At 45.6% G+C, this 19,604-nt stretch overlaps 1 protein-coding gene across 1 annotated transcript in view; it reads right to left on the bottom strand.

Annotated features, from left to right (window-relative positions):
• IL5RA (interleukin 5 receptor subunit alpha) overlaps nt 1,443–19,604 on the bottom strand; it is a 38,729-nt gene continuing 20,567 nt past the window's right edge. Inside the window, exons 9-11 of the mRNA XM_018038488.1 lie at nt 7,722–7,818; nt 6,312–6,396; nt 1,443–1,921 (exon numbers count right to left, since the gene is read on the bottom strand). Of these exons, the coding sequence (XP_017893977.1) occupies nt 1,841–1,921; nt 6,312–6,396; nt 7,722–7,818 (263 nt within the window). The 3' untranslated portion in view covers nt 1,443–1,840. The remainder of the gene's footprint in view (nt 1,922–6,311; nt 6,397–7,721; nt 7,819–19,604) is intronic.

Genomic DNA, 19,604 nt, shown 5'->3' with positions numbered 1-19,604 from the left:
AGCAATAATACTGACCACATGGGCTTCTCAGGGTTAGAGAGATGTGTGCATAGTGTCTGGTGCAGCTCCTAACCCTTGTCTGCCTTAACAAAGCATACAGTCTAGGGGGCTTATAAACAACAGAAATTTATTTATCACAGTTTTGGAGACTGGAAGTCCCAGATCATTGTGTCAGCGTGCTGGGGTTCTGGTGAGAGTCTTATTCCTGGCTGCAGACTTCCTGGCTGCCAACTTCTCATATCATCACATGGGGGAGAAATTCTTTGGGGTCCCCTTGTAGAGCACTAATCCTGTTCCTGAGCGTTCCAGCCTCATCTTCCCCCAAAGCCCCACCTCCAAATGCCATCACAGTAGGGTGTAGAGTTTTGACATATGAATGGGGAGTGGGGCACATTTGTTCCCTAGCACTTGGAAGTAGGCAGTAACTGACAGCTGCCAGATCCCTGTGGCTGTTGTCCTGGACCCAGTTCCTGCTAGATGCAGTGGACGTTCATCAGGAAAACAGCCCTTGGGAGGATTTGGTAGTCAACCTTACCCATTCTTGGATCGAACTGACTGGCTAAATCAAGTATGACAAGCATGTAAAGAGTGGGCCCTGGCAGAGGCCATTCTGAGCACTGTGACCTTTCCCAGTCCTAAGCTTCCTGTTCCAGGGCCCTGTACAGTCAGCACTGTTTGGGTCCCTTCAATTTCCAGCTGCCCAGGATCTAGTTGCAAACAATACAGGAAGATGTCAAGCTTCCCTGGTGTCTCACCAGTAAAGAATCTGCCTGCAATGCAGGAGACCTGGGAAGATCCCCTGAAGAAGGAAATGAAAACCCACTCCAGTATTCTTGCCTGGAAAATCCCATGGACAGAGGAGCCTGGCAGTCTACAGTCCATAGGATAGCGAGGAGTTGGACACAACTGAGTGACTAAACCATCAGCAGCACATGAGGGTGTCAGAGGGATTCCTGTCTAGATTGGGATGTTTGATGAGTACTGTGTAGGACCCATTCCAAACCTCTGACGCTGGGGTTGATCCAGCCCTTCCTGAACAGATGCCCAGCAAGTTGCCCTGAAGTCTTTGCAAGTGGACATCTCTTCAGAAAAGTCATTCTTGATAGAATGATCCTCTTCCAACACAATTCTACCCAGTGCCTTTCTCAGTGTATTCCTGAAATATCAAGGCTGCCTTCGAGAAGATAATCTTCAAACAAAATCCTTTCCCCTCATTGGGTATAGACTGATTCACTAGCTCCTTATGGTTTGAAATTAGTTTGTCTGCAGTGATGCTAACTTGATTGTACCTCTCTCCCTCCCTCCTCTCTCCCCTCTCTCCATCTCCCTCCACCACACACCCCCACACCCACACATTACTTGAAAAAGTATTCCTGAACTCAGAATAAAAGCACCGTGGCTCCCACTTGCCGTAGGAAAGACAGTCTTGAATGCAAGTTCACTGTTCATTCCAGAATGGTACAAAATGCTTCCTTCCTGAGATTTTAGTTGATTATTACTATCGGTGGCTAACTACCAGAGTAAAAACAACTGACGTTAGCCTCAATAACGGTCTCTCTGGCACAAAAATGTGTGAGGTGAGTAATGCAGATCAGGTGACTGGAGGGTGAGAGGTAGCTGCCCGTGCAGAGATGAGACCTGGCAGGATGGATGAGTCAGTCACCCAGTGTGTGTTAGGAGATTGTGGCGAGGCATCCACGCTTGTCAGGGATTTGTCTGGCTGCATCACCTTAGAGCTAAATTGAGTGTCCTGTAAACTCACAGCCAGGGAACAGCCTTTCCCATTGTCATCACTGAGGCTGGTGAGCATGAGCTGATTTTGAGAATGTTCCAGGGACAGTCAAAACACAGAGTCTTCCAGGGTCTCAAATCCAGCCTCCTCCACGTAACTTATGACTTCAGTTTCACTGGAACCAGTTTTCTGCAAAACAAAGAATCCTTCCTTAGATGTTTTTTAGAGAACTTTTCCATTCTTTGAATTTCTTTACAGTTGGTTTCAAGTCATTTAGCTCTTAAAAATAGTAAATGTTCACTGAAGAAAATATGGAAATGAAGTAGGAAGAAGACCAAAAAACACCCATAAACTTACCTCCCAAGCACAGTCCACTGTCTCTTCAGCCCTTTTCTCTAGCTGTTGAGTTATCGTTACAGTTACTTGAAGAGCTTTATAAGTTGACTGCTTTTTGTACAGCATCATTTCATATTTTAAGTTACTTACGGCCAGCCCTCTGTACCCGTGGGTTTGACTCTTTTCTATAAGGGGCTCTAGCACCTGCGGACATCGGTACCCTCAGGATCTCCTGGAGCCATTCCCCCTGCAGATGCTGAAGCATGATTGGATGTTTTTTGGCTGTGTCATTTTGAATAGCTTCATCGTACACTATCCAAAGTTCACTGTAGTCTTCCCCGAAATTGGGGTATTGTGTCCTATTTTGGCTATTATAAATAATGCTAATATTAATTATAAAATTTGTGACCAAAAATAAACTTCCTGTAAGAGATCATATTGCTCCACCTTCTTTACTCATTCATTGTATTTCTTTTCATATTTTTAATTGAAGTATATTTGATTTACAGTGTAGTGCTAATTTCTGCTTCACAGCAAAGTGATTCAGTTATAAAATATATATGTTGTTTTTTATATTGTTTTCCATTATGCTTATCACAGGATATTGAATACAGTACCCTGTGCTATATGTTAGGGCCTTGTTTATCCATTCTAAATGTAACCGTCTGTATCTACCAACACCAGTCTCCCAGCCCATCCACCTCCCTCATCTCCTTCCTCTCCCTAAAGTCTTTTCTCTATGTATATGAGACTGTTTCTGTCTTGTAAATAGGTTTGTATGTGCCATAGTCTAGATTCCACGGGTGAGTAGCATCATATGAGATTTCTCTGTTTCTTACTTCATGTAGTGTGTTAATCCCTGGTCATCCATGTTGCTGCAGACGGCATGATCTCACTCTGCCTTATGGCTGGATAGTATTCCATTGTATGTATCCTCCACATCTTCTTTATCCAGTCATCTGTCGACAGGCATTTAGGTTGCCCCCAAGTCTTGGCTATTGTAAGTCATGCTGCTATGAACATAGGGGTGCATGCATAATTTTGGATTAAGAATTTTGTCTGGATATATGCCCAGGAGTGAGATTGCTAGATCATGTGGTAATTCTATGTTTAGTTTTCTAAGGAACCTCCATACTTCTTTTGACAGTGTCTGTACCAACCTGCAAGTGCCACCAACAATGTAGAAGTCACTCAGCATGTTTTTAATACCTACTCTGCACTGGCACAGGAGCCTGGTGGGCTGTGGTCCATAGGGTCGCAAAGAGTTGAACACAACTGAAACGACTTAGCACGACTCTGCTCTGGACACCATGTGACGCGTTGAATATGCAGTGATGAACCAAGCAGCCGTGCGCTCTGCCTTATGTGCTTTGAGTGGTTTGTGATCTACTTAATCTTGGAAGGAACTCTCTCCAGTTGCCAGTGTTGAAACAGAGAATGGCTGGAAACCAGTCTTTAACAAGTGAAATGCTTAGAATAAGAGTGTTGGTTTTTTTTTTTTTTTTTAAGTGAGCCTTTTTTATTGTTCAGCCAGCTCATCCCCTTCCTTGCTCCCTCCCTCTCCTTCCCTGAGTCTCTTGAGTGTAAAAAAACTAATTTCTGACTCAGGTCTGGACAAGCAAAAATGTGTGTAATGGCCTCTCTGGGATGGTAGCCACCCTCTGAATCCCAGGACTCTGGGTACCAGCATCAAGTTCAGAGGAGCCAGCAGTGATGAACAGCAGAGGGTTTCCTTTCCCATCAGCGGAAGGCTTCCTGGTGGTTTGTCAATAGCTCTAAAGGGCCCCCTCCTCCTCATTGTAGCAGAGGCCCCCAAAGTGGACTGGGCAGGCTGTGCTTTGGGAGGGCGAGGCTGGGACGCTGCTGCTTGGGGCCCAGCCCTGGTCCGCTCTGTCCTGAGTCACCTGTCCCCCAGGGGGAGGGTGTGCGCGGTCGAACTGACAGCAGAAGGCAGGCTTCATTCTCCCAACTCTCCCTGCTCCTCCCAACCCCTCAGCCTGCCCCCCTCCTCCCCATGCCCACTCACAGATCTGCTTTTCATCTGGCCCACTGCAGTGTGGAGGAGGGAACAGCCACCCACTCCAGTATTCTTGCCTGGAAAATGGGACAGAGGAGCCTGGTGGGCAGCAGTCCGTGGGGTCACAAAGAGTCGGATACGACTTAGTGACATGTGCGTACACACACACACACACACACACTCGCTCTCTCGCTCACACTCACCACCACCCCAAATGTGAGAGGAGATCGTGTTGTCCAGAGGAGCAGCCTGGCAGTGATGGGCTCTGCCATGAATCCTCTGCTTCTTCTGAAATCAACCTGTCTACCTGGAATTGTTCCTTTTGCATACATGACTTGATTTTAATTAACAACAAACTGCAAACTTTCACAGTAAACTGTTAAGCCTGTTTCTTTTACCAGCCTCAGAATATGCAAGGAAATTTTGGGGGTCCTGAAGGGAAACGAGATATCAGCAGTAATATGTGCCATTAAGAGCCCAGGACAAACGAGTTGAGTCTGCTGCTTAAACCACAGGTGCTTTCCAGGCATGAGTGTGCCAGTCAGAAGGGATCCACAGCACAAATTCACATGAAGCAAAACAACTTTCCCAGGGGGCCACACTCACCTTCCAGAAAAGCTGTGGGTTATCAAGAGCAAGCCAGAGGGTGCCCTAGTAAAGGAGACCACAGGGGTGGAGTTGAGCGCAGGCGTGGGTCTTGGGCCCGCCTTGATCCTCTGCTTCGCTGGCTCAGTAACTATCATAGGCTCAGTCACCCCAGACACCCAGACTGCTAACTCTAAAGATCCCTGCTCCTTGCAGTGAGCCATTTTGGTGAGTGTCTGATCAACTCATCCCCTACAACTAGTCACCAGTTGACTTATCCAACCATGAGTCACTTTATCAAAGAGAAAACTAAATTTGTTAAGAAAACTCCTTGATGAGGGTCTGCAGTCTGCAGCCCATGGACTGAGTCTGGCTCATTGCCTGCTTTTTTAAATAAAGTTTTATTGTCCAGAGCTATTTGTATATTGTCTGTGGTTGCTTTCGCAGTATGATGACTGCGTGATAAACATTTGGCACTTAAATATGTACTATCTTGCTCTTTATAGAAAGTCCCCTGGCCCCTAATGTAAATATCCATTCAGTTTAAGGACAGATTTGACAAGCAACTGAACATCGATATACTTAGCAGTGCAAGGCCTTGGTGACAGAAGTTAAAACCTAAATAAATAAGGTGAGATGTTGTGTTTACAGATTGAAAGACTCATTACTGATAAGATGTTCCTTCTCTCTAAAATCACCTGATCAGGATCCCAGCAGCCTTTTTTGTTGAAATTGATAAACTGTCTCTGAAGCTTGTGCTAAGTCACTTCATTTGTGTCTGACTCTGTGTGACCCCGTGGATTGTAGCCTACCAGGCTCCTTTGTCCATTGGATTCTCCAGGCAAGAATACTGGCTTGTGTTGCCATGCCATATGAAAATAAAAAGGACTTGGAATAACCAAAACAACTTTGAACAGTCATGTTTGGAAGTTCTAAACTACCTGGTCTCCAGATTTACAATAAAGCTTCAGTTTCAAGACAGTGTTGTATTGGCATACAGAGAGACAGTAATCGAGAAATAGACACACATATGCATGGGCAGCTTATTGTCAGCAAAGACACCAAGGCAATTCACTTTTCCCACTTGATGCTAGAACAACTGAACACATGTTGATGAGTGAGTGGTTACACCTAAGTGCTCTGAGTGCATAAATGGCACCTACAAAAACATATTTGGGGAAGTCATTTGCCTGCTCTATGGTTCTTTATATTTAGAAGCTAGGGAAAATTCCTCTGAAAAACTTAGGGGTACTCAGGGGCAGAAACATGAATTCTTAAAATGTCAGAGTTAAACAGGTCATTGGACGCATCTATGCCTGTTACTGTACAGAAAAGGAAGTCAAATCTCACGGGGTTGAAGGAATTGCCCAAGGTCAGTTAAAAGATGGCTGATAGAAAATAAAAATTCATGTTTTCTGACTGGTGAGGACCCTCATAATTGAGTAGGACCTTTGCAATATTCAGAGATTGTAATGAACATGTATTGAAACAATCAGCCAAAGAGCAGAGTGACTAAAGCAGTATGAAGACATCTGGCCTCCTGGGTAAAAGCCCTTTCTTGTAACATGGAAAACGAGCGGCTCAGTGACAGGACCCATTGGTCCCTGGGCGGATATGACATTAGAGAACCTTCAGTATTACCTCATTGTTGATGATTACAAAGAAATCGTTAATATTACTTTTTGGCACTGGAACAGGTGGAAACAACTTGGTCCATAAGTGGCATCTGAAAACAGAGTAAAGGAGGGAGACAGATGAGCAAAAGCTGCCTTTCTTGTGCTTTAGTAGCTGCTCTAAACAGTGACCTGGTTAATCCCCAAAGCTGCCAATCTGTAAATTCAAAATCTTCATCGACGAAGACCTCCAAGTACCTACTTGGTAATAATAGTTGAAGAATGTAGGGGTACTGCAAGGCTTTGATGTGACTTCTGATCCAAGAATGAGAAAACGACAACTGCTTCATGTTGGTACGTGTTGTCAGCCCTGATTTCTGACAGTGAGGGGCATCACATGTGTGGGCTTCCAGGTCACCTGTGATGCTGATGTGCCCTTCCTCCTATGTATTGGCTCTCGGTCTACTTTTTTTCTCTTTTCTGAACTGCCCCCGCCACCACCACCCCCCGGTATAGATGCCATCTTATATAACATTTAAAATAGTGAAGCTGTTTAAGATGAGTCATTTTCTTTATGAAGGTTTGTTTGTTTGTTCTTTTGTTTGTTTGATGTGGACCATTTTTTTAAGTCTTTAACTTGTTACAATATTGCTTCTTTAAAAAAAATGTTTTAGTTTTCTGACTATGAGGCATGTGGGATCTTAGCTCACTCATCAGGAATCAGACCCACACCCCCTGCGCTGGAAGGCAAAGTCTTAACCACTGGGCCTCCAGGGAAGTCCCCTAAAAGTCATTTTCTAAACTATGAAAAAACTGAGAGAATATGTTCTGCAGCCTCCTAAGTGGCACTTGACCTTCCTGGACGCCAGAGGGTTGAGAAGCTCCTGTGGGGGCTTTGGCAGGCGCTAGGGTTGGTTGCCACATCTGCAAGATCTCTAGAATCTGGGAACGATCGGCAGCTCTGGGGCCAGATAACGGAAGGGCCAGGCTAGGACCCGACACCTCGTGACTGGGGGTCATAACACAGGAGGCACTGTGGTGGCGTCAGCATCCAGTGGGCTGCCTTCCTTTCCCTGAGATGTAACAGACGCGCCCTGGGGGCTCAACAGAAGCACCCAAGGACTGAGTGGAAGACAGTCATGGAAGCAAAAGAACACAAACGTGAAACCGTCACAGAAATTAGCAGACTGTCGGCAAAGTCAAGAAGGGGACATGCAGCGACTGAGGCTATACTGAGCTCTGTCCATTTTCTGTAAATCACCTGTTTCCCAGTTTTTTCCTTAGTCCACACTCATCTTGGAAAGGCTGTCCAGGAAGACACAGAAATACTGTAGACTCCACCTGATAACAAGAGCCCTCCATCCAGTGGATGCCTGGCAAGAATGTAATTCAGTATTCAGATCCCAGTGAAAGCACCCTAAATAAAAAGAATACCTACATTCTGCAGATGAGTGAGAAAATTAACAAGATGAAGCAGATGGTCATCATAACTGCAATAAGGAACCACTCTGTCCAGGGCTTCTGATCATCCTTCCCTAAGGAAAAAAGAAAAATCAGAACTAGAATTAGCAGTAGGTAAGAGAAATGACTACAGTAGGGCGTCAAGAGGCTTGGCCCTGAGTTGCAGGTGCTGCGTGATGCTTAACTTTCCCGAGTCTTAGGTTTCTTATCTGTAAAAGGTAACAGGCATCTCACAGAGCTGACATGAGAGTGAAATGAAACAATGGCAGTGAGACCAGTTTTAATCTTAAAACATTATTTAATCACTGAACAGGTATTTATGGGATATATTCTAGGTAATATTCCACCCGGATCTTGGCGTTTAGTGCTTTGGGTGAGTCATAAGGATTTTAGATGAAAAAATTGTAAAAATGTAAGCCTAATCAGTAACCTAATTGCGTTGCAATCAAAGTATCTTACAAAGTTGGACTTTTAGAGGAAGTACAGTATGGAATAATACTTGTGGGTAACAACAAAGGTATCAAACTCTGTTGAAAGTACTTTACAATCTTTACAAGTTGTGTCCGACTGTCTGTGATCCCATGGACTGCATCACACCACACTTCCCTGACCTCCACTATCTCCCAGAGTTTGCTCATATTCATGTCCATTGAGTCAGTGATGTTATCTAACCATCTTATCCTCTCCCACCCTCTAGTCCTCAATCTTTCCCAGCATTTATAGTCTTACAATTTACAATCTAAATTGTCCTCAAAGCAGTGTTGGAATCATGTCCATTTCACAGATAGGGACGTAGATGCTAACTGCCCTGATTCAGTACAGAAAGTGTAAATGCCATCCGACTCAAGTTAAATTTCCTTCTAATCTACATTCAGGGGGTAGATCTTTCTATGGGCTTTTATGATAGCTTTGGGGTGTGTGTGTGTGTTTTCATTTAAGGTACTGGAAATGCATTCAAGAAAAACCAAATGGTGTTTAGAGAATAATCTGCTTCCTAAACTTCCTGATTCATTTTTAGAGAAGATGAAAATATCGAGTTATCTCTCGAATATACTGGCCTTTCTGTGTTTGTTTATTCCTTTTTGCACCCATCTAGTCAATATTTATTGAGCTCCTATTGTGTATTGGACTCTATACACCTTGCCGGGAGACAGGGTTAAAAGAACCCATTTGAGACTTCTCTTCCTGCAGTTGAGGGAAGAACTCGCTAAGTAAATAAAGACACAGGTAATTAAGTGACAGCAGCTCTAAATACAGGGGTGAGACAGACACACCTCACCAGGAGGTCCTAATCCTCAGTTTGCCATTAACAGTTGCTTTTATAAAATCAGGAGTAAATGTTAAGTGCAATTTTCAAGTCCTTGTAAATATCTTAAGACTTGGGAAAAAACCCCAAATACATAAAACTCAAATCTTTCAAGGTGTCAGGATGGAGAGATGTCTTGAGGATTTAATGCTCGTGATTCCAGTGTTCCCTTGATCTCTTGCACTTTTTTTTTTTTTTTTTTTTTGCCTCCTGAGAGCTCTTGCTTGGGGTTGATCCTCTACCTCCCAAAAGCTTTAATCTCTCCTGCTTCATCTTTCCCCTTCTGCTTTCAAATATTCATAGAACCCTTTATCTTGAATAAGCCATTACTTTGCTCTGCCATCTCTCTCAGTGATCATCAAATACCGTCTTACTTTATTTCCTAGACTCATTTGTTGAATAAGAAATTGAGGCAGCTTCATTTTCCCATCTCAGAAACCACTTTTTAAAATCCTGGATGACTTCCTCCTGGTTGGAGCCAAAGGATGGTTGGTTTCTTTTTGCAACTTTATCTTCCCTGACCTTCCTCTGAATTTCAGACTTGATGGTTATGCCCACCTGGAAACCAAGCCACTGAATCCTCCACCCAGATCTTCCTCTCCTTCAATATAATTTCCTTCCCTCCTTCTTAATTTCAGCTGGCCCTCTCAGCTCAACCTTGATCTCTTGGTGTTTTCCCACTGTGATCTATTCTTTGAACTTTGAAGAGTTTGTAGAGCTCAGCTTCGTCTTTTAATTCCGTGGCTGCTTCTCCTGCGTCTTTATTCCTGCCCATCTCCTGGTCTGGATCTGAGGTTGCCCATAGGTGGAACCCACTGGCATGTGCCTCAAAGCTGACAACATTCAAAACTAAACTCACACCCTTCTTCGCATCAAAGCAGCTTCCCTCACGACCCCTCCGTTTTGGTCTTCACTCTTCCAAGTTCCCAAACTGGAGTCCTTGGAAGTTACTTTGACTCTCCTCAATCACTGTAGACCCCCACCTCCTTTCCTCACTGGTTCTGTTTACATCAGTGCCTCACACCCAGCCCTAAGTGCGAGAGGCATGCTTTTGTCTGTGGCTCAGCTTACACCAGTGCATCACATGCGACCAGAATTATGAGAGGCAGGCTTTTGTCTGTGCCTTTGCCTAGTCTTGTTGTGAAGGTGGCCATTCCGGATCTCAGCTTCCTCATTTGTAAAAACAAGAGAGCTGAAGTAGGACCCTTAAATATGCTCTCAATCCAGCACATTTTCTGGTACACTGAGTCAGTCCAGGGCACCATCATTTTGTGTATCCTGATCTCTCATATAATTAATTCTAGTATATTTTCATTGGTGAAAGTAGTAGAAGAGAACAAAAGAGAGAAGTCAGCAGTAACCAGCAGTCACCAACAGGTTATTTTCTATACACATTTTTACATTCACTTTTTAGGTACCGGACACTCTGCAAAGAGCTTCCTGTGTAGTCTCAGTTGATTTCTCAAAGCAGCGCTTCAGGGTGGGCACTGCTGTCCACATCTGATGGATGGAGGAGCTGCAGCAGAGACAGGCAGAGTCGGGGAGCCAGTGGAGGAGCCAGGACTTGCTGAGCGGCTGTGCTCTTAACCAGAGTGCAGGGACCCCGTCCCCCAGACCCAGAATACGCCGCACGGGCAGGCGCCTCGCAGAACACATCCTAAACAGCTCCCGGCTGTGCAGCGCCGGCCGCGCCCTCTTCCCGCCGCGGGTAGCACTTCCCTGCAGGGCGGCCCCGCTGCGCTGCTGCCCAGTTCCCGAGGCGGCTGCGTTTTCAGGGCTGTGTCTCCAGGAGAAGGAGGCTGCCTTGCATGCCACTACTCCTGCGGTTCCCCGGGCTTTAGTCGGGATGACCGTGGCATGTAAAAAGAAGTTTCATGTGATCACAGCTGCTTTACACACCGGCAGTAGCCATGGTTTGTAAATGATGAAAAACAGAGGCTCAGAAACACAAACCTTTTGTTTTCCAAGTACCACAGAGACTCAGTTATTCTAGGATTAGTATTCAGTTCTCTGGGTTGTCACCAAGTGTCCTGTTAAACCTAGCTTTTACTGCACATGGCTACTATAAAGAGCAACTGGGATGAACCAGAATACCATCGAATCAAATAGTGTCTCGCTTTATTTCCCACTCTGATTTCATGAATAAGGGACCCTGCCTGCCTCACTGCCCCATTTCTGAAGCTCACCGTTCCACACAGTGAGCCGTTACACAAGTCCCCTGACAAGCACATTCAGAAATTCCACACTAATCCACATGAGATCTAAATTTAGCAAGGGTTATGTCAGGAACAGACTTCTTCCTGTTTTCAATGGGTTAGACAGGTCAAACTTGAGTCCTGCAGGAAGAATGAGCAGTGTTGTAAATATTATCAGCGTGGCACACTGGGTCCCATTGGTGTCTCAACTGTGCAACTCACTGCAAGCAGTGTGTCAGGTCCTGATAAGAGTGCCGTTTACTTGTGAATGTGGTTACACAAATCTTTTCAGTTAAACTACTGTCTTGCTGTTCACTTCAGTGCTTGCATTAATAAGTGAAGGTGCTCTATGAATTAGCAAAATTTAGAGAGACAACTGATTTTATTTCTTTCGATATAAAAGTTGGTGATGCTTGCAGGGTGAGAAGCAGTCATGGTTCCTGCCTGGAAGAGGTGGCACTTGAGTCATTTCTCCCCTCCTGGCTTCTGCAGTGTCCCAGCTTTGTTTTAGAACCAATCCTTTACCATCACCTGAGGACAGAACTAACCCAGACAGCAGAGCTGAGGTCAGCTTTTCTTCAAAGAAAACCTAAACTGGCAGATAAATTTAGTGCAGGAAAAAGTGTTCACATATTCACTACCAAATGAAAACTGCCTGGGGATTATCTAATGTTACATGATTTTTTCATGCAAAAATGAGTTGAGAATCAGTTATGTGACTAAATGAATTAAAGACAGCACCTACTGTGACTTCGCTGAAAGTTGAGTAGGGGAAGAGTCCCCACTCACAGTATATATCCTTCGGGTCAAAATGAAGAATTTTACTTCTGTAAAAGTTCAGAGGCTCCTCAGTACATCATTCATTTGAATTTGGGGTCTCTGACATTGGAAATTCTCTGAGGAACAAGTATTTCCAGGTAACTTGAATCTTTTCTCTGACTCAAGAATGACTTTTCTGCCATTGAAACGGAAGCCACAGATGTTTCTTTTCAAGATATTGGTGAGCACTGTTTGGTTATGCACAGGTGAGCTTTACAGAGAGGAAGTCGCAAAGCCTGTCCTGCTCAGGAGGAGAAGCAGTTTAGGCTCTGCGCCTTATTCCAGGATGTTCTCCCAGTATCGGCAACTTGGAGCGTTTGGGAGCTCAGGCTGCCTGGTTTCTGGTGACCTTGGCATCTTTAGTTTCTGACATCTCACCCATTCAGCCTTGAGAATTAGGGAGCTAAGGAAATCTCTGCACGTGTTGTATGATCTGGGAGTGAATGGTGGGAAAGGGAGGGGCGGGGATAGGTAGGATGGTGGTTGAAGAGACCCAGACCCTAGACCCCCATGTCCCAGCTCTGCCTCTGGCTGCTCTCAGAGCTTTGTCGAATCCTCCCCCTGCTGGTGCTGTAGCCCCACTTTTTCTTAAATTCTATGATCTTTATGGTTCAGACTGATAACTCTTAGACAGTCAGTTTGATTTGGAGGCCTGTTCCACCCTTAAGCTCTTCGTATGAGCATGACTTTCAGGGAGCCCATACTGATCTTAAATCTGATTTCAGTCTCAACCATAGGTTCCAAGGGAAAAGACTAATTAGTAGATTGGTGGGGCTCTTCCAGTGAAGCAGCCATATTCGTTGTCTGTTAAGCCAAAAGGCACTGGGAGGAGTTCTCAGGACATGGACAGGGCTGGATAACTGAGAGGATGCAGATTTGTTAGTGTACGAAGCCTCCTTTGCTTGCCCCTCATTGGAGGGGCAGACTGGCATCATTAGTGAAGGGGCCCCCAAGAGGGGTCACAGACTCACAATGCAAGCAGAAGTCGTAAGCATGCCTTTCAGGTGGATGAGCTTTCCGAGACAGCTGTCAAGTGGACTTTGAGCTTCACCTGGTTTAGGGAGACAAAAAGAGGGAACCAACCTAGCCTTGGTGGACAGAATGTAGATAGTGCAGGACCCAGAGAAAAATGCAGAAAACTTGTACTATGTTCATCTGGGGAAATGGGGCTCAGTGACCCAAAATATGGAAAGGACATGCTTTTGGGGGGGCGGTGCAAATGCGCGCGTGTGTGTATGTGTATACTTGTATGCACTCAGGATCCCTAGAGGGATTGCTGCCAGACTGTTGGTCTCCAGCAGGACTTGGTGAAGCTGAGTGGAAAACTCTTCTTTGCCATCTTCTTCTTCTTTGCAGACTTTTCCACACAGCACCAAGGGCTGTGTGTCTTATAGGGCCCCAGGCAACCCGGAACTTTCTTCCCTGTAAGGGGTTTTCTGGGCTTGCCCTGTCCACCTGCTAAAGCAGCTGAGAGCTGTCCTCACAGAGACTTAAACGTAAGTGAAGCACCTTCATCTGGGTTTCCCACTTGTGACGAGAGGTGTCCCTGAGCAGGGAGCCCTCGGGAGGATCCGTCACCTGCTTTGCTCAATAGGGATAAGAACTGACTGAGTTGATTCCTGTACAGTGATCATCACAATGCTAGTTCACAGTCGGTGTTCAGTAAATCTTAGTTCTTATAACTGTGATTATGAGTGAATACATCGTGTTCAGCAGTAAGGCACCAAGATAATTTCCCTAAATCGTCAAAGCCAGACTAAAATCAAGTCCTGTCAGAATCCTCAAAAGATTGAATCATAAGCTCAGGCCTGAAGGGAAAGAAAACACTGAATATTCAGGATACTGGAGAGTAGGAGAGGGCATCAGGCATGATGGCTCTCACCCTCCGGAAGGTCTGTGTGAAAATGAACACCATGGACAGCTCACAGGAGGTATTTAGACTAGAGGAGCCTGGAGAGGTCAGTGAAAATGTCCCCATTGCTTGGTCTGCATGGAGGCTGACCAGCTCACGAGCTGACAGGGTGACCCTTTTACTGCCGCTAGCCCCCGTGCCACCCCCTGCCCGCCTTCTGTGCTTGCACTGTGACCAGCATCACAAAAAACGCAGGGCACGGGCCCAGTCTTGGGGCTGCATTCCAGGTGCTAGTCCATCACTTCCTGGCTCTCACTTGGGCCAGTTCCTTAACCCCTCTGTGTCTCTTTTCTCACCTCTAAATCAGGAAAATCCCGTGTTTGTGAAGCTACATAAGATATAATAAGTGAACGTGCCAGGCACAGTGCCTGCCCCAAGAGCAGGGCCCCACCTTTCTTCTAACAGCTGGCGGGCACATCATGAGACAGAGGTCATGCACAGAAAGCTCGGGGGGCAAGTCCAGCTGGTGGGGGCTGGACTTGAAAGCTAAGGGGGAACTCCCTGCTCCTGACATCTGCGGACAATGAGAAAGCTCCCTGCTGGCCCTCCTTGAGGCCACAGGGCTGAACTGTCCTGCTCCCCCACTGGGAACAAGTAAGCAGTGGGGCTGTCAGCCTGAAAACCACAGGAGCCTGGGTGAAAGGAAGCAGTGGCCCAAATCAGCCACCACATTTACCAACCCCAAATCCCGCATTTGTAAAGAAAACCTGAAATTGCCACAAGTTATATCCCCTTCAGGGAATACTGAGGGTGGGTTTTTCGTGTTACTGGGTCAGCTTTGTATTCTTCTATCAGTTTTTGTCACTGTTGACCCAGAAGCCCACCATTTCTTCAGAAGCTTTGGAATTTGCAGAATTCATTTCCAGTGGAGAGTGAACCTGAGCTCTCTACAGGTGTCTCCCCTTCACCTTTCTCCTATCTGGTTGGCTCCCTGTTCCAGCACAGTGTAAGGATTGAAAGAAAGACTCTGACAGATAGACTGTGCCAGAATTTTTTTCTTTTCTGAGTGCTGAGGGTGGAGCCAGCAAAGTGTAAAGTGAAGGAGGTGGATTGGAGGGCCTGGGAGGGGATTTCCTGTGCCCTGGGGCTGCTGTGCCAGTTTCCTCACTCGTGCACAGCCCATGAATGTCGGGTCCAAGGAAAAAGGCACTACAGTTTCCCTGTAAGAGCCTTGCCTCCGTTCCCTGCCCCTGCCCCCACCAAATCTTACTTCCCTCCCTGATTTTCTGCTTCCAGCTATTTTCATGAAGTCCTTACAGTCCTATGAGTAACAGGTCTTGTTGTAGAAGGTGCTCTGAAAGACAGCTGCCATCAGTGTTTACCTTGACCACACGGCTGAGCCATCTAAGAAGTGCAGCGAACTTTCCCCTACTCCGCTGGGTCTAAGTGCTACTCATCTCAGGCCTAAAGCACTGTTTTTATTTTTAACTACATTTTAATTGGTACTTGGTACCTTCGTCTGATAGATCCTGGCTTTTAGATACTGATTTCATCAAGGGCCCAGTTGTTCGTTTGAGAGGCGATGCCTGTGACTGTGGGAAAGACCCATCACTGGTGTGCAAGACTCAGATCCACTGAGCCTGACCAGTGACATGGCTGGGTGGATGCACGTAACACTTTTCCATGGTAAAGGCATTACTGTAGGAAACTGTTTTCATTATCGCTTGTTTCATGCATGACATCTGAGCTTCTGGGAAGGGAGGGAGAAGATGATGGACTTTAGAAAAGGAAAAGCCTCACTCAGACCAGGAACCCCTCAGGAGACACAGGGTTTTGGTAAACAGAAGATGGCAGAGATAATAAAGGAACAGAACAATCCGGAAGTTAAGAAAGTTACAAAAGGAGAAAGAAGTGTGAAAAGTGGGAAGTTAGCTCTTCAGATAAGGCAGAGAAGCCAGTTGAGGAAGGGCAGCTGATAACAAGGGCAGATAAAATGAAACTGCTTCTTCCATCTGAGGAATAAATAAAAAGTATTCCATGCCCTGGAAATCCCAGCATGGGAGGCCAGAGTTTCAAGGCAGACCCAGAGTGCCCAGAGACTGGCGGGCCCCTGACCACTGTGCCCTGTGCCTCCTGACTGTGCGGTGACCTTGCCAACTGAGCTGGACAGCAGTCCTGACTCCTCCATCCCCTCTTTTCCTCAATCAAAATGTATTCATCTGGTGTCCCTCTCTTGATCAAGATCCTTGGGCTCTCGTGGGTTAACTAGTCAATCGAATTTATTGCAATTTACTAATTGACTCATATCACCTTTTTGAGAAAATTATCCATTAATAGCCACTTCTTGGCTGTTTGATAACTACTGAATTATTAAATATCTCTGGGTCTCCATTTCCCTCAAATAAGGGAGGTGGACTTAATAATATCTAACAGAGAGGTGGTACTTGAGTTGGGTCTTGGCGTGAAAATGGAAGGGGAGGGCTCCAGAGTGCCATTTATGAGACAAGGTAGGAGAGGAGGAAGAATGTTGGAGGAAATGAATGGAGCGGGAACACTGCCTGGTGGGCTGCAAGCAGAGCATAATTATTGCTGCATCCTCACGGGGTAAGGAAGAGCCGTGTGAAATGTCCCAGAGGAGCCTGGGCTTCCTATTAGTTTATTAATCATCTTGATGGCGATGGAGAGCCTGCATTGATTAAATTCACTAATGATCCTAAACTGAGCAGGGGAGTAAATTCCAGAAAGGATGGATTTATAAGGTTAGTGGTAATATTAATCAGTGCATCTTCATGACCAGGGTGGCAGTAAATGAATAAGGTTTGCCCTGATGATGGCGGGGAGGCATACCTGAGGGCAAAGGATAATGAGCCCAGTTCCAAACCGGGAAGCTGTTGTTTAGAAAATAATAATGGGATGCCAGCTCTAAAGTGCAGAGTGAATAATAAGTTAAAAACAAGCTTGAAATAAACTCTCATTCTAGGTCAGGATCTCTCTCAGCACTTTGGTAGGGGGCTGTCACGGCGGGGGGTAGGGGAACAGAAAATGAAAGGCAGATTGGAAAGAACTTACAAAGGAGGAAATTCACCTGTTACAGGGAGGAAGCTGAGACCTGGGGAGGTTAGGGGTGACTGCCTAGGTTAGGGGCAGCCACTCTGTCCCCTGCAGGGGTGACAACAGATGGCCCTGCCTTCGGAGGACTAAAGTAGTCTGTCTCTCCTTACTGTCTCTGCTTACTTGGCTCATGAAATGTTATCTCTGCATCTCTAACTTCAATCAGAGAGCTAGACGCTGCTACAGCCACGATGAAAACCTAGATCTCCTGATTCTTCTCTCGCTTTCTTCCTCTCTAAGTTCTAAACTCTTCACAGTCAACACCGATGAGAATTCAGAACATAAACACTAAAACTTTAGAACTAGCTCCACAGCCAAGGTACCCACCATGGTCTCCAAGTTAGTCTGAGGTCCTCCAATAGCACTGAGAAAAAATAAAAATTTCTAAAACTGTGTGTGCAGTAATGTTGGGAAGACACCTGGAAATATCAGTACTTTGGGGCCAGTGATTTTTGTACCTTTGGGGAATGACAAAACATTAAGACAAAATTCCACCAAATGCAGGTAATCAAAATTAAGCTTCCGCTATGGGCATTTGATGAAATTCATAACCTTGTTGAAAATTCCCTGCGATGGGTTTGTGTTTCTTCTGTTGGGTCCCCTCTTGGGGAGGAGACAATACCACCTCTGTGTTAGATATTATTAAGTCCACCTCCCTTATTTGAGGGAAATGGAGACCAGAGATATTTAAGGGAAATGGAGACCCAGAAATATTTAAGGAAGAGATTGGAGGCCCCAACCTGGGAAGGAGGGTGTTGAGGGAGGGGGAAAGACTGGCCTTGGCAGAACCATGAAGTAAGAGTGTCTGGCCTGTTTTCTCAGTTCCTCTTTTCCTTTCGCTTCCCTCTCCCAGGAACGCTCTTGCTGCTCCTCTGAGTCCCAGTAGTGTCATATGGGGGCAGAGCTACAAGGCTGTGCTGATCCTGTGGCACAACTTCAGGGGCGCCTTTCCCCTTGGGAAACTCAGCAGCTCACCAAGGCCTTGCAGACTCAAAACCACGTTCCATCCCTCGGGCCTTTGTTTGTCTTCCCCAGCCTTCCTTGGAAATCTCCCTGCTGTGTCTTTGATCTGGCCTAACATCCACATGGGCCAGTGGGCACTGCCCAGGAATGTCCTCCAGAGATACTCGGTAGCCTAAGTGTCTTATTTCTAAATGGGAAATCATAGCATGTGCTGAAAGAAAGAAATCTCATAGGACGAGGTACATGACATGCACATGCTTGACAAGCCACAACCACACAGTTAGCTACCAGGATCTCTTGACCAGCTATAACCACAAAGTTGCTACCAGGACCTCTTAAATGAGTCTTTAATTTGTTCAGGATTTTAGCTTGTAGCATCCCAGCCATGGTGCTGTAGGGCTGAGAGTTCAGGTGTTGGAGTCAGTCAGCCTGGGTTTGAATTCTGTCTCTGCCACTTACTGGCCATGCAGCATTAAGCAAACTGTCTAAATGTTCAAAACTTTTTTTTCTCATGTACAAAAACAGTTTTGTGGATAGGATTGGTGAAAGGGTGCGTGTAAAGCCTTTGGCTCAGTGCTTAGAGGGGAGCAGATAGTCAACAATAAATCTTACCTACTGACATTGTTGTTTCTGTTTCACAATAACCTGTGAGGCAGGAGAAGTGGATATTGTCTCCTTAGTTCTGGGAGCCCGAGGATGGACAGAGAGAAGTGACCTCTTCTAGGCTGAACAAGTAGTTAGCATGTGCCAAGGCTAGTATGAAACCTGAGCTTGCTCTGGAAGACTCTAGAGTTTTGAGAAACAGTAGTTGTTTTTATTAACTGTCCTCTTCTCTCATACAATGCCCCCGTACATGGCCAAGACACCCAGGTGACAGCAAACACAGGGAATGCGTATTCCAGCTTCATGGTGCAAGACCACCTCTCCAACTTACAGGATTACCATCTGACATAGAGGACGAATGGAAATCTGCCCCTTCATTCAGAGCCACCATCATCACCCTTCTCCGATCCCACAGACAGATACAGTGATCACCTTATTTGCCTAGTAAGCTAGTCAATGTAATCATAAACAAAAACATCTGCAGAACCAATATAGGAGCCCAGGCGGTGCCCAATCCTAGACATGGAACAACAGACTGGTTCCAAATCAGGAAAGGAATACATCAAGGCTGTATATTATCACCTGCTATTTATTTATATGCAAAATACATCATGCAAAATGCCGGGCTGGATGAAGCACAAGCTGGAATCAAGGTTGCCGGGAGAAACGTCAATAACCTCAGATACGCATGACACTGCACTTATGGCAGAAAGTGAAGAAGAACTAAAGAGCCTCTTGATGAAAGTGAAACAGGAGAGTGAAAAACTTGGCTTAAAACTCAACGTTGAGAAAACTAAGATCATGACATCTTGTCCCATCAGTTCATGACAAATAGATGGGGAAACAGTGTCAGACTTTATTTTTGGGGGCTCCAAAATCACTGCAGATGGTGATTGCAGCCGTGAAATTAAAAGACACTTGCTCCTTGGAAGGAAAGTTATGACCAACCTAGACAGCATATGCAAAAGCAGGGACATTACTTTGCCAACAAAGGTTAAGGTTAAGGCTAAG

The sequence above is a fragment of the Capra hircus genome, chromosome 22 (assembly GCF_001704415.2).
Source record: "Capra hircus breed San Clemente chromosome 22, ASM170441v1, whole genome shotgun sequence".
In the NCBI taxonomy this organism is placed as follows: domain Eukaryota; kingdom Metazoa; phylum Chordata; class Mammalia; order Artiodactyla; family Bovidae; genus Capra; species Capra hircus.
Note: the sequence above shows the minus strand (reverse complement) of the source record. Positions and strands in the feature narration are given on the sequence as shown.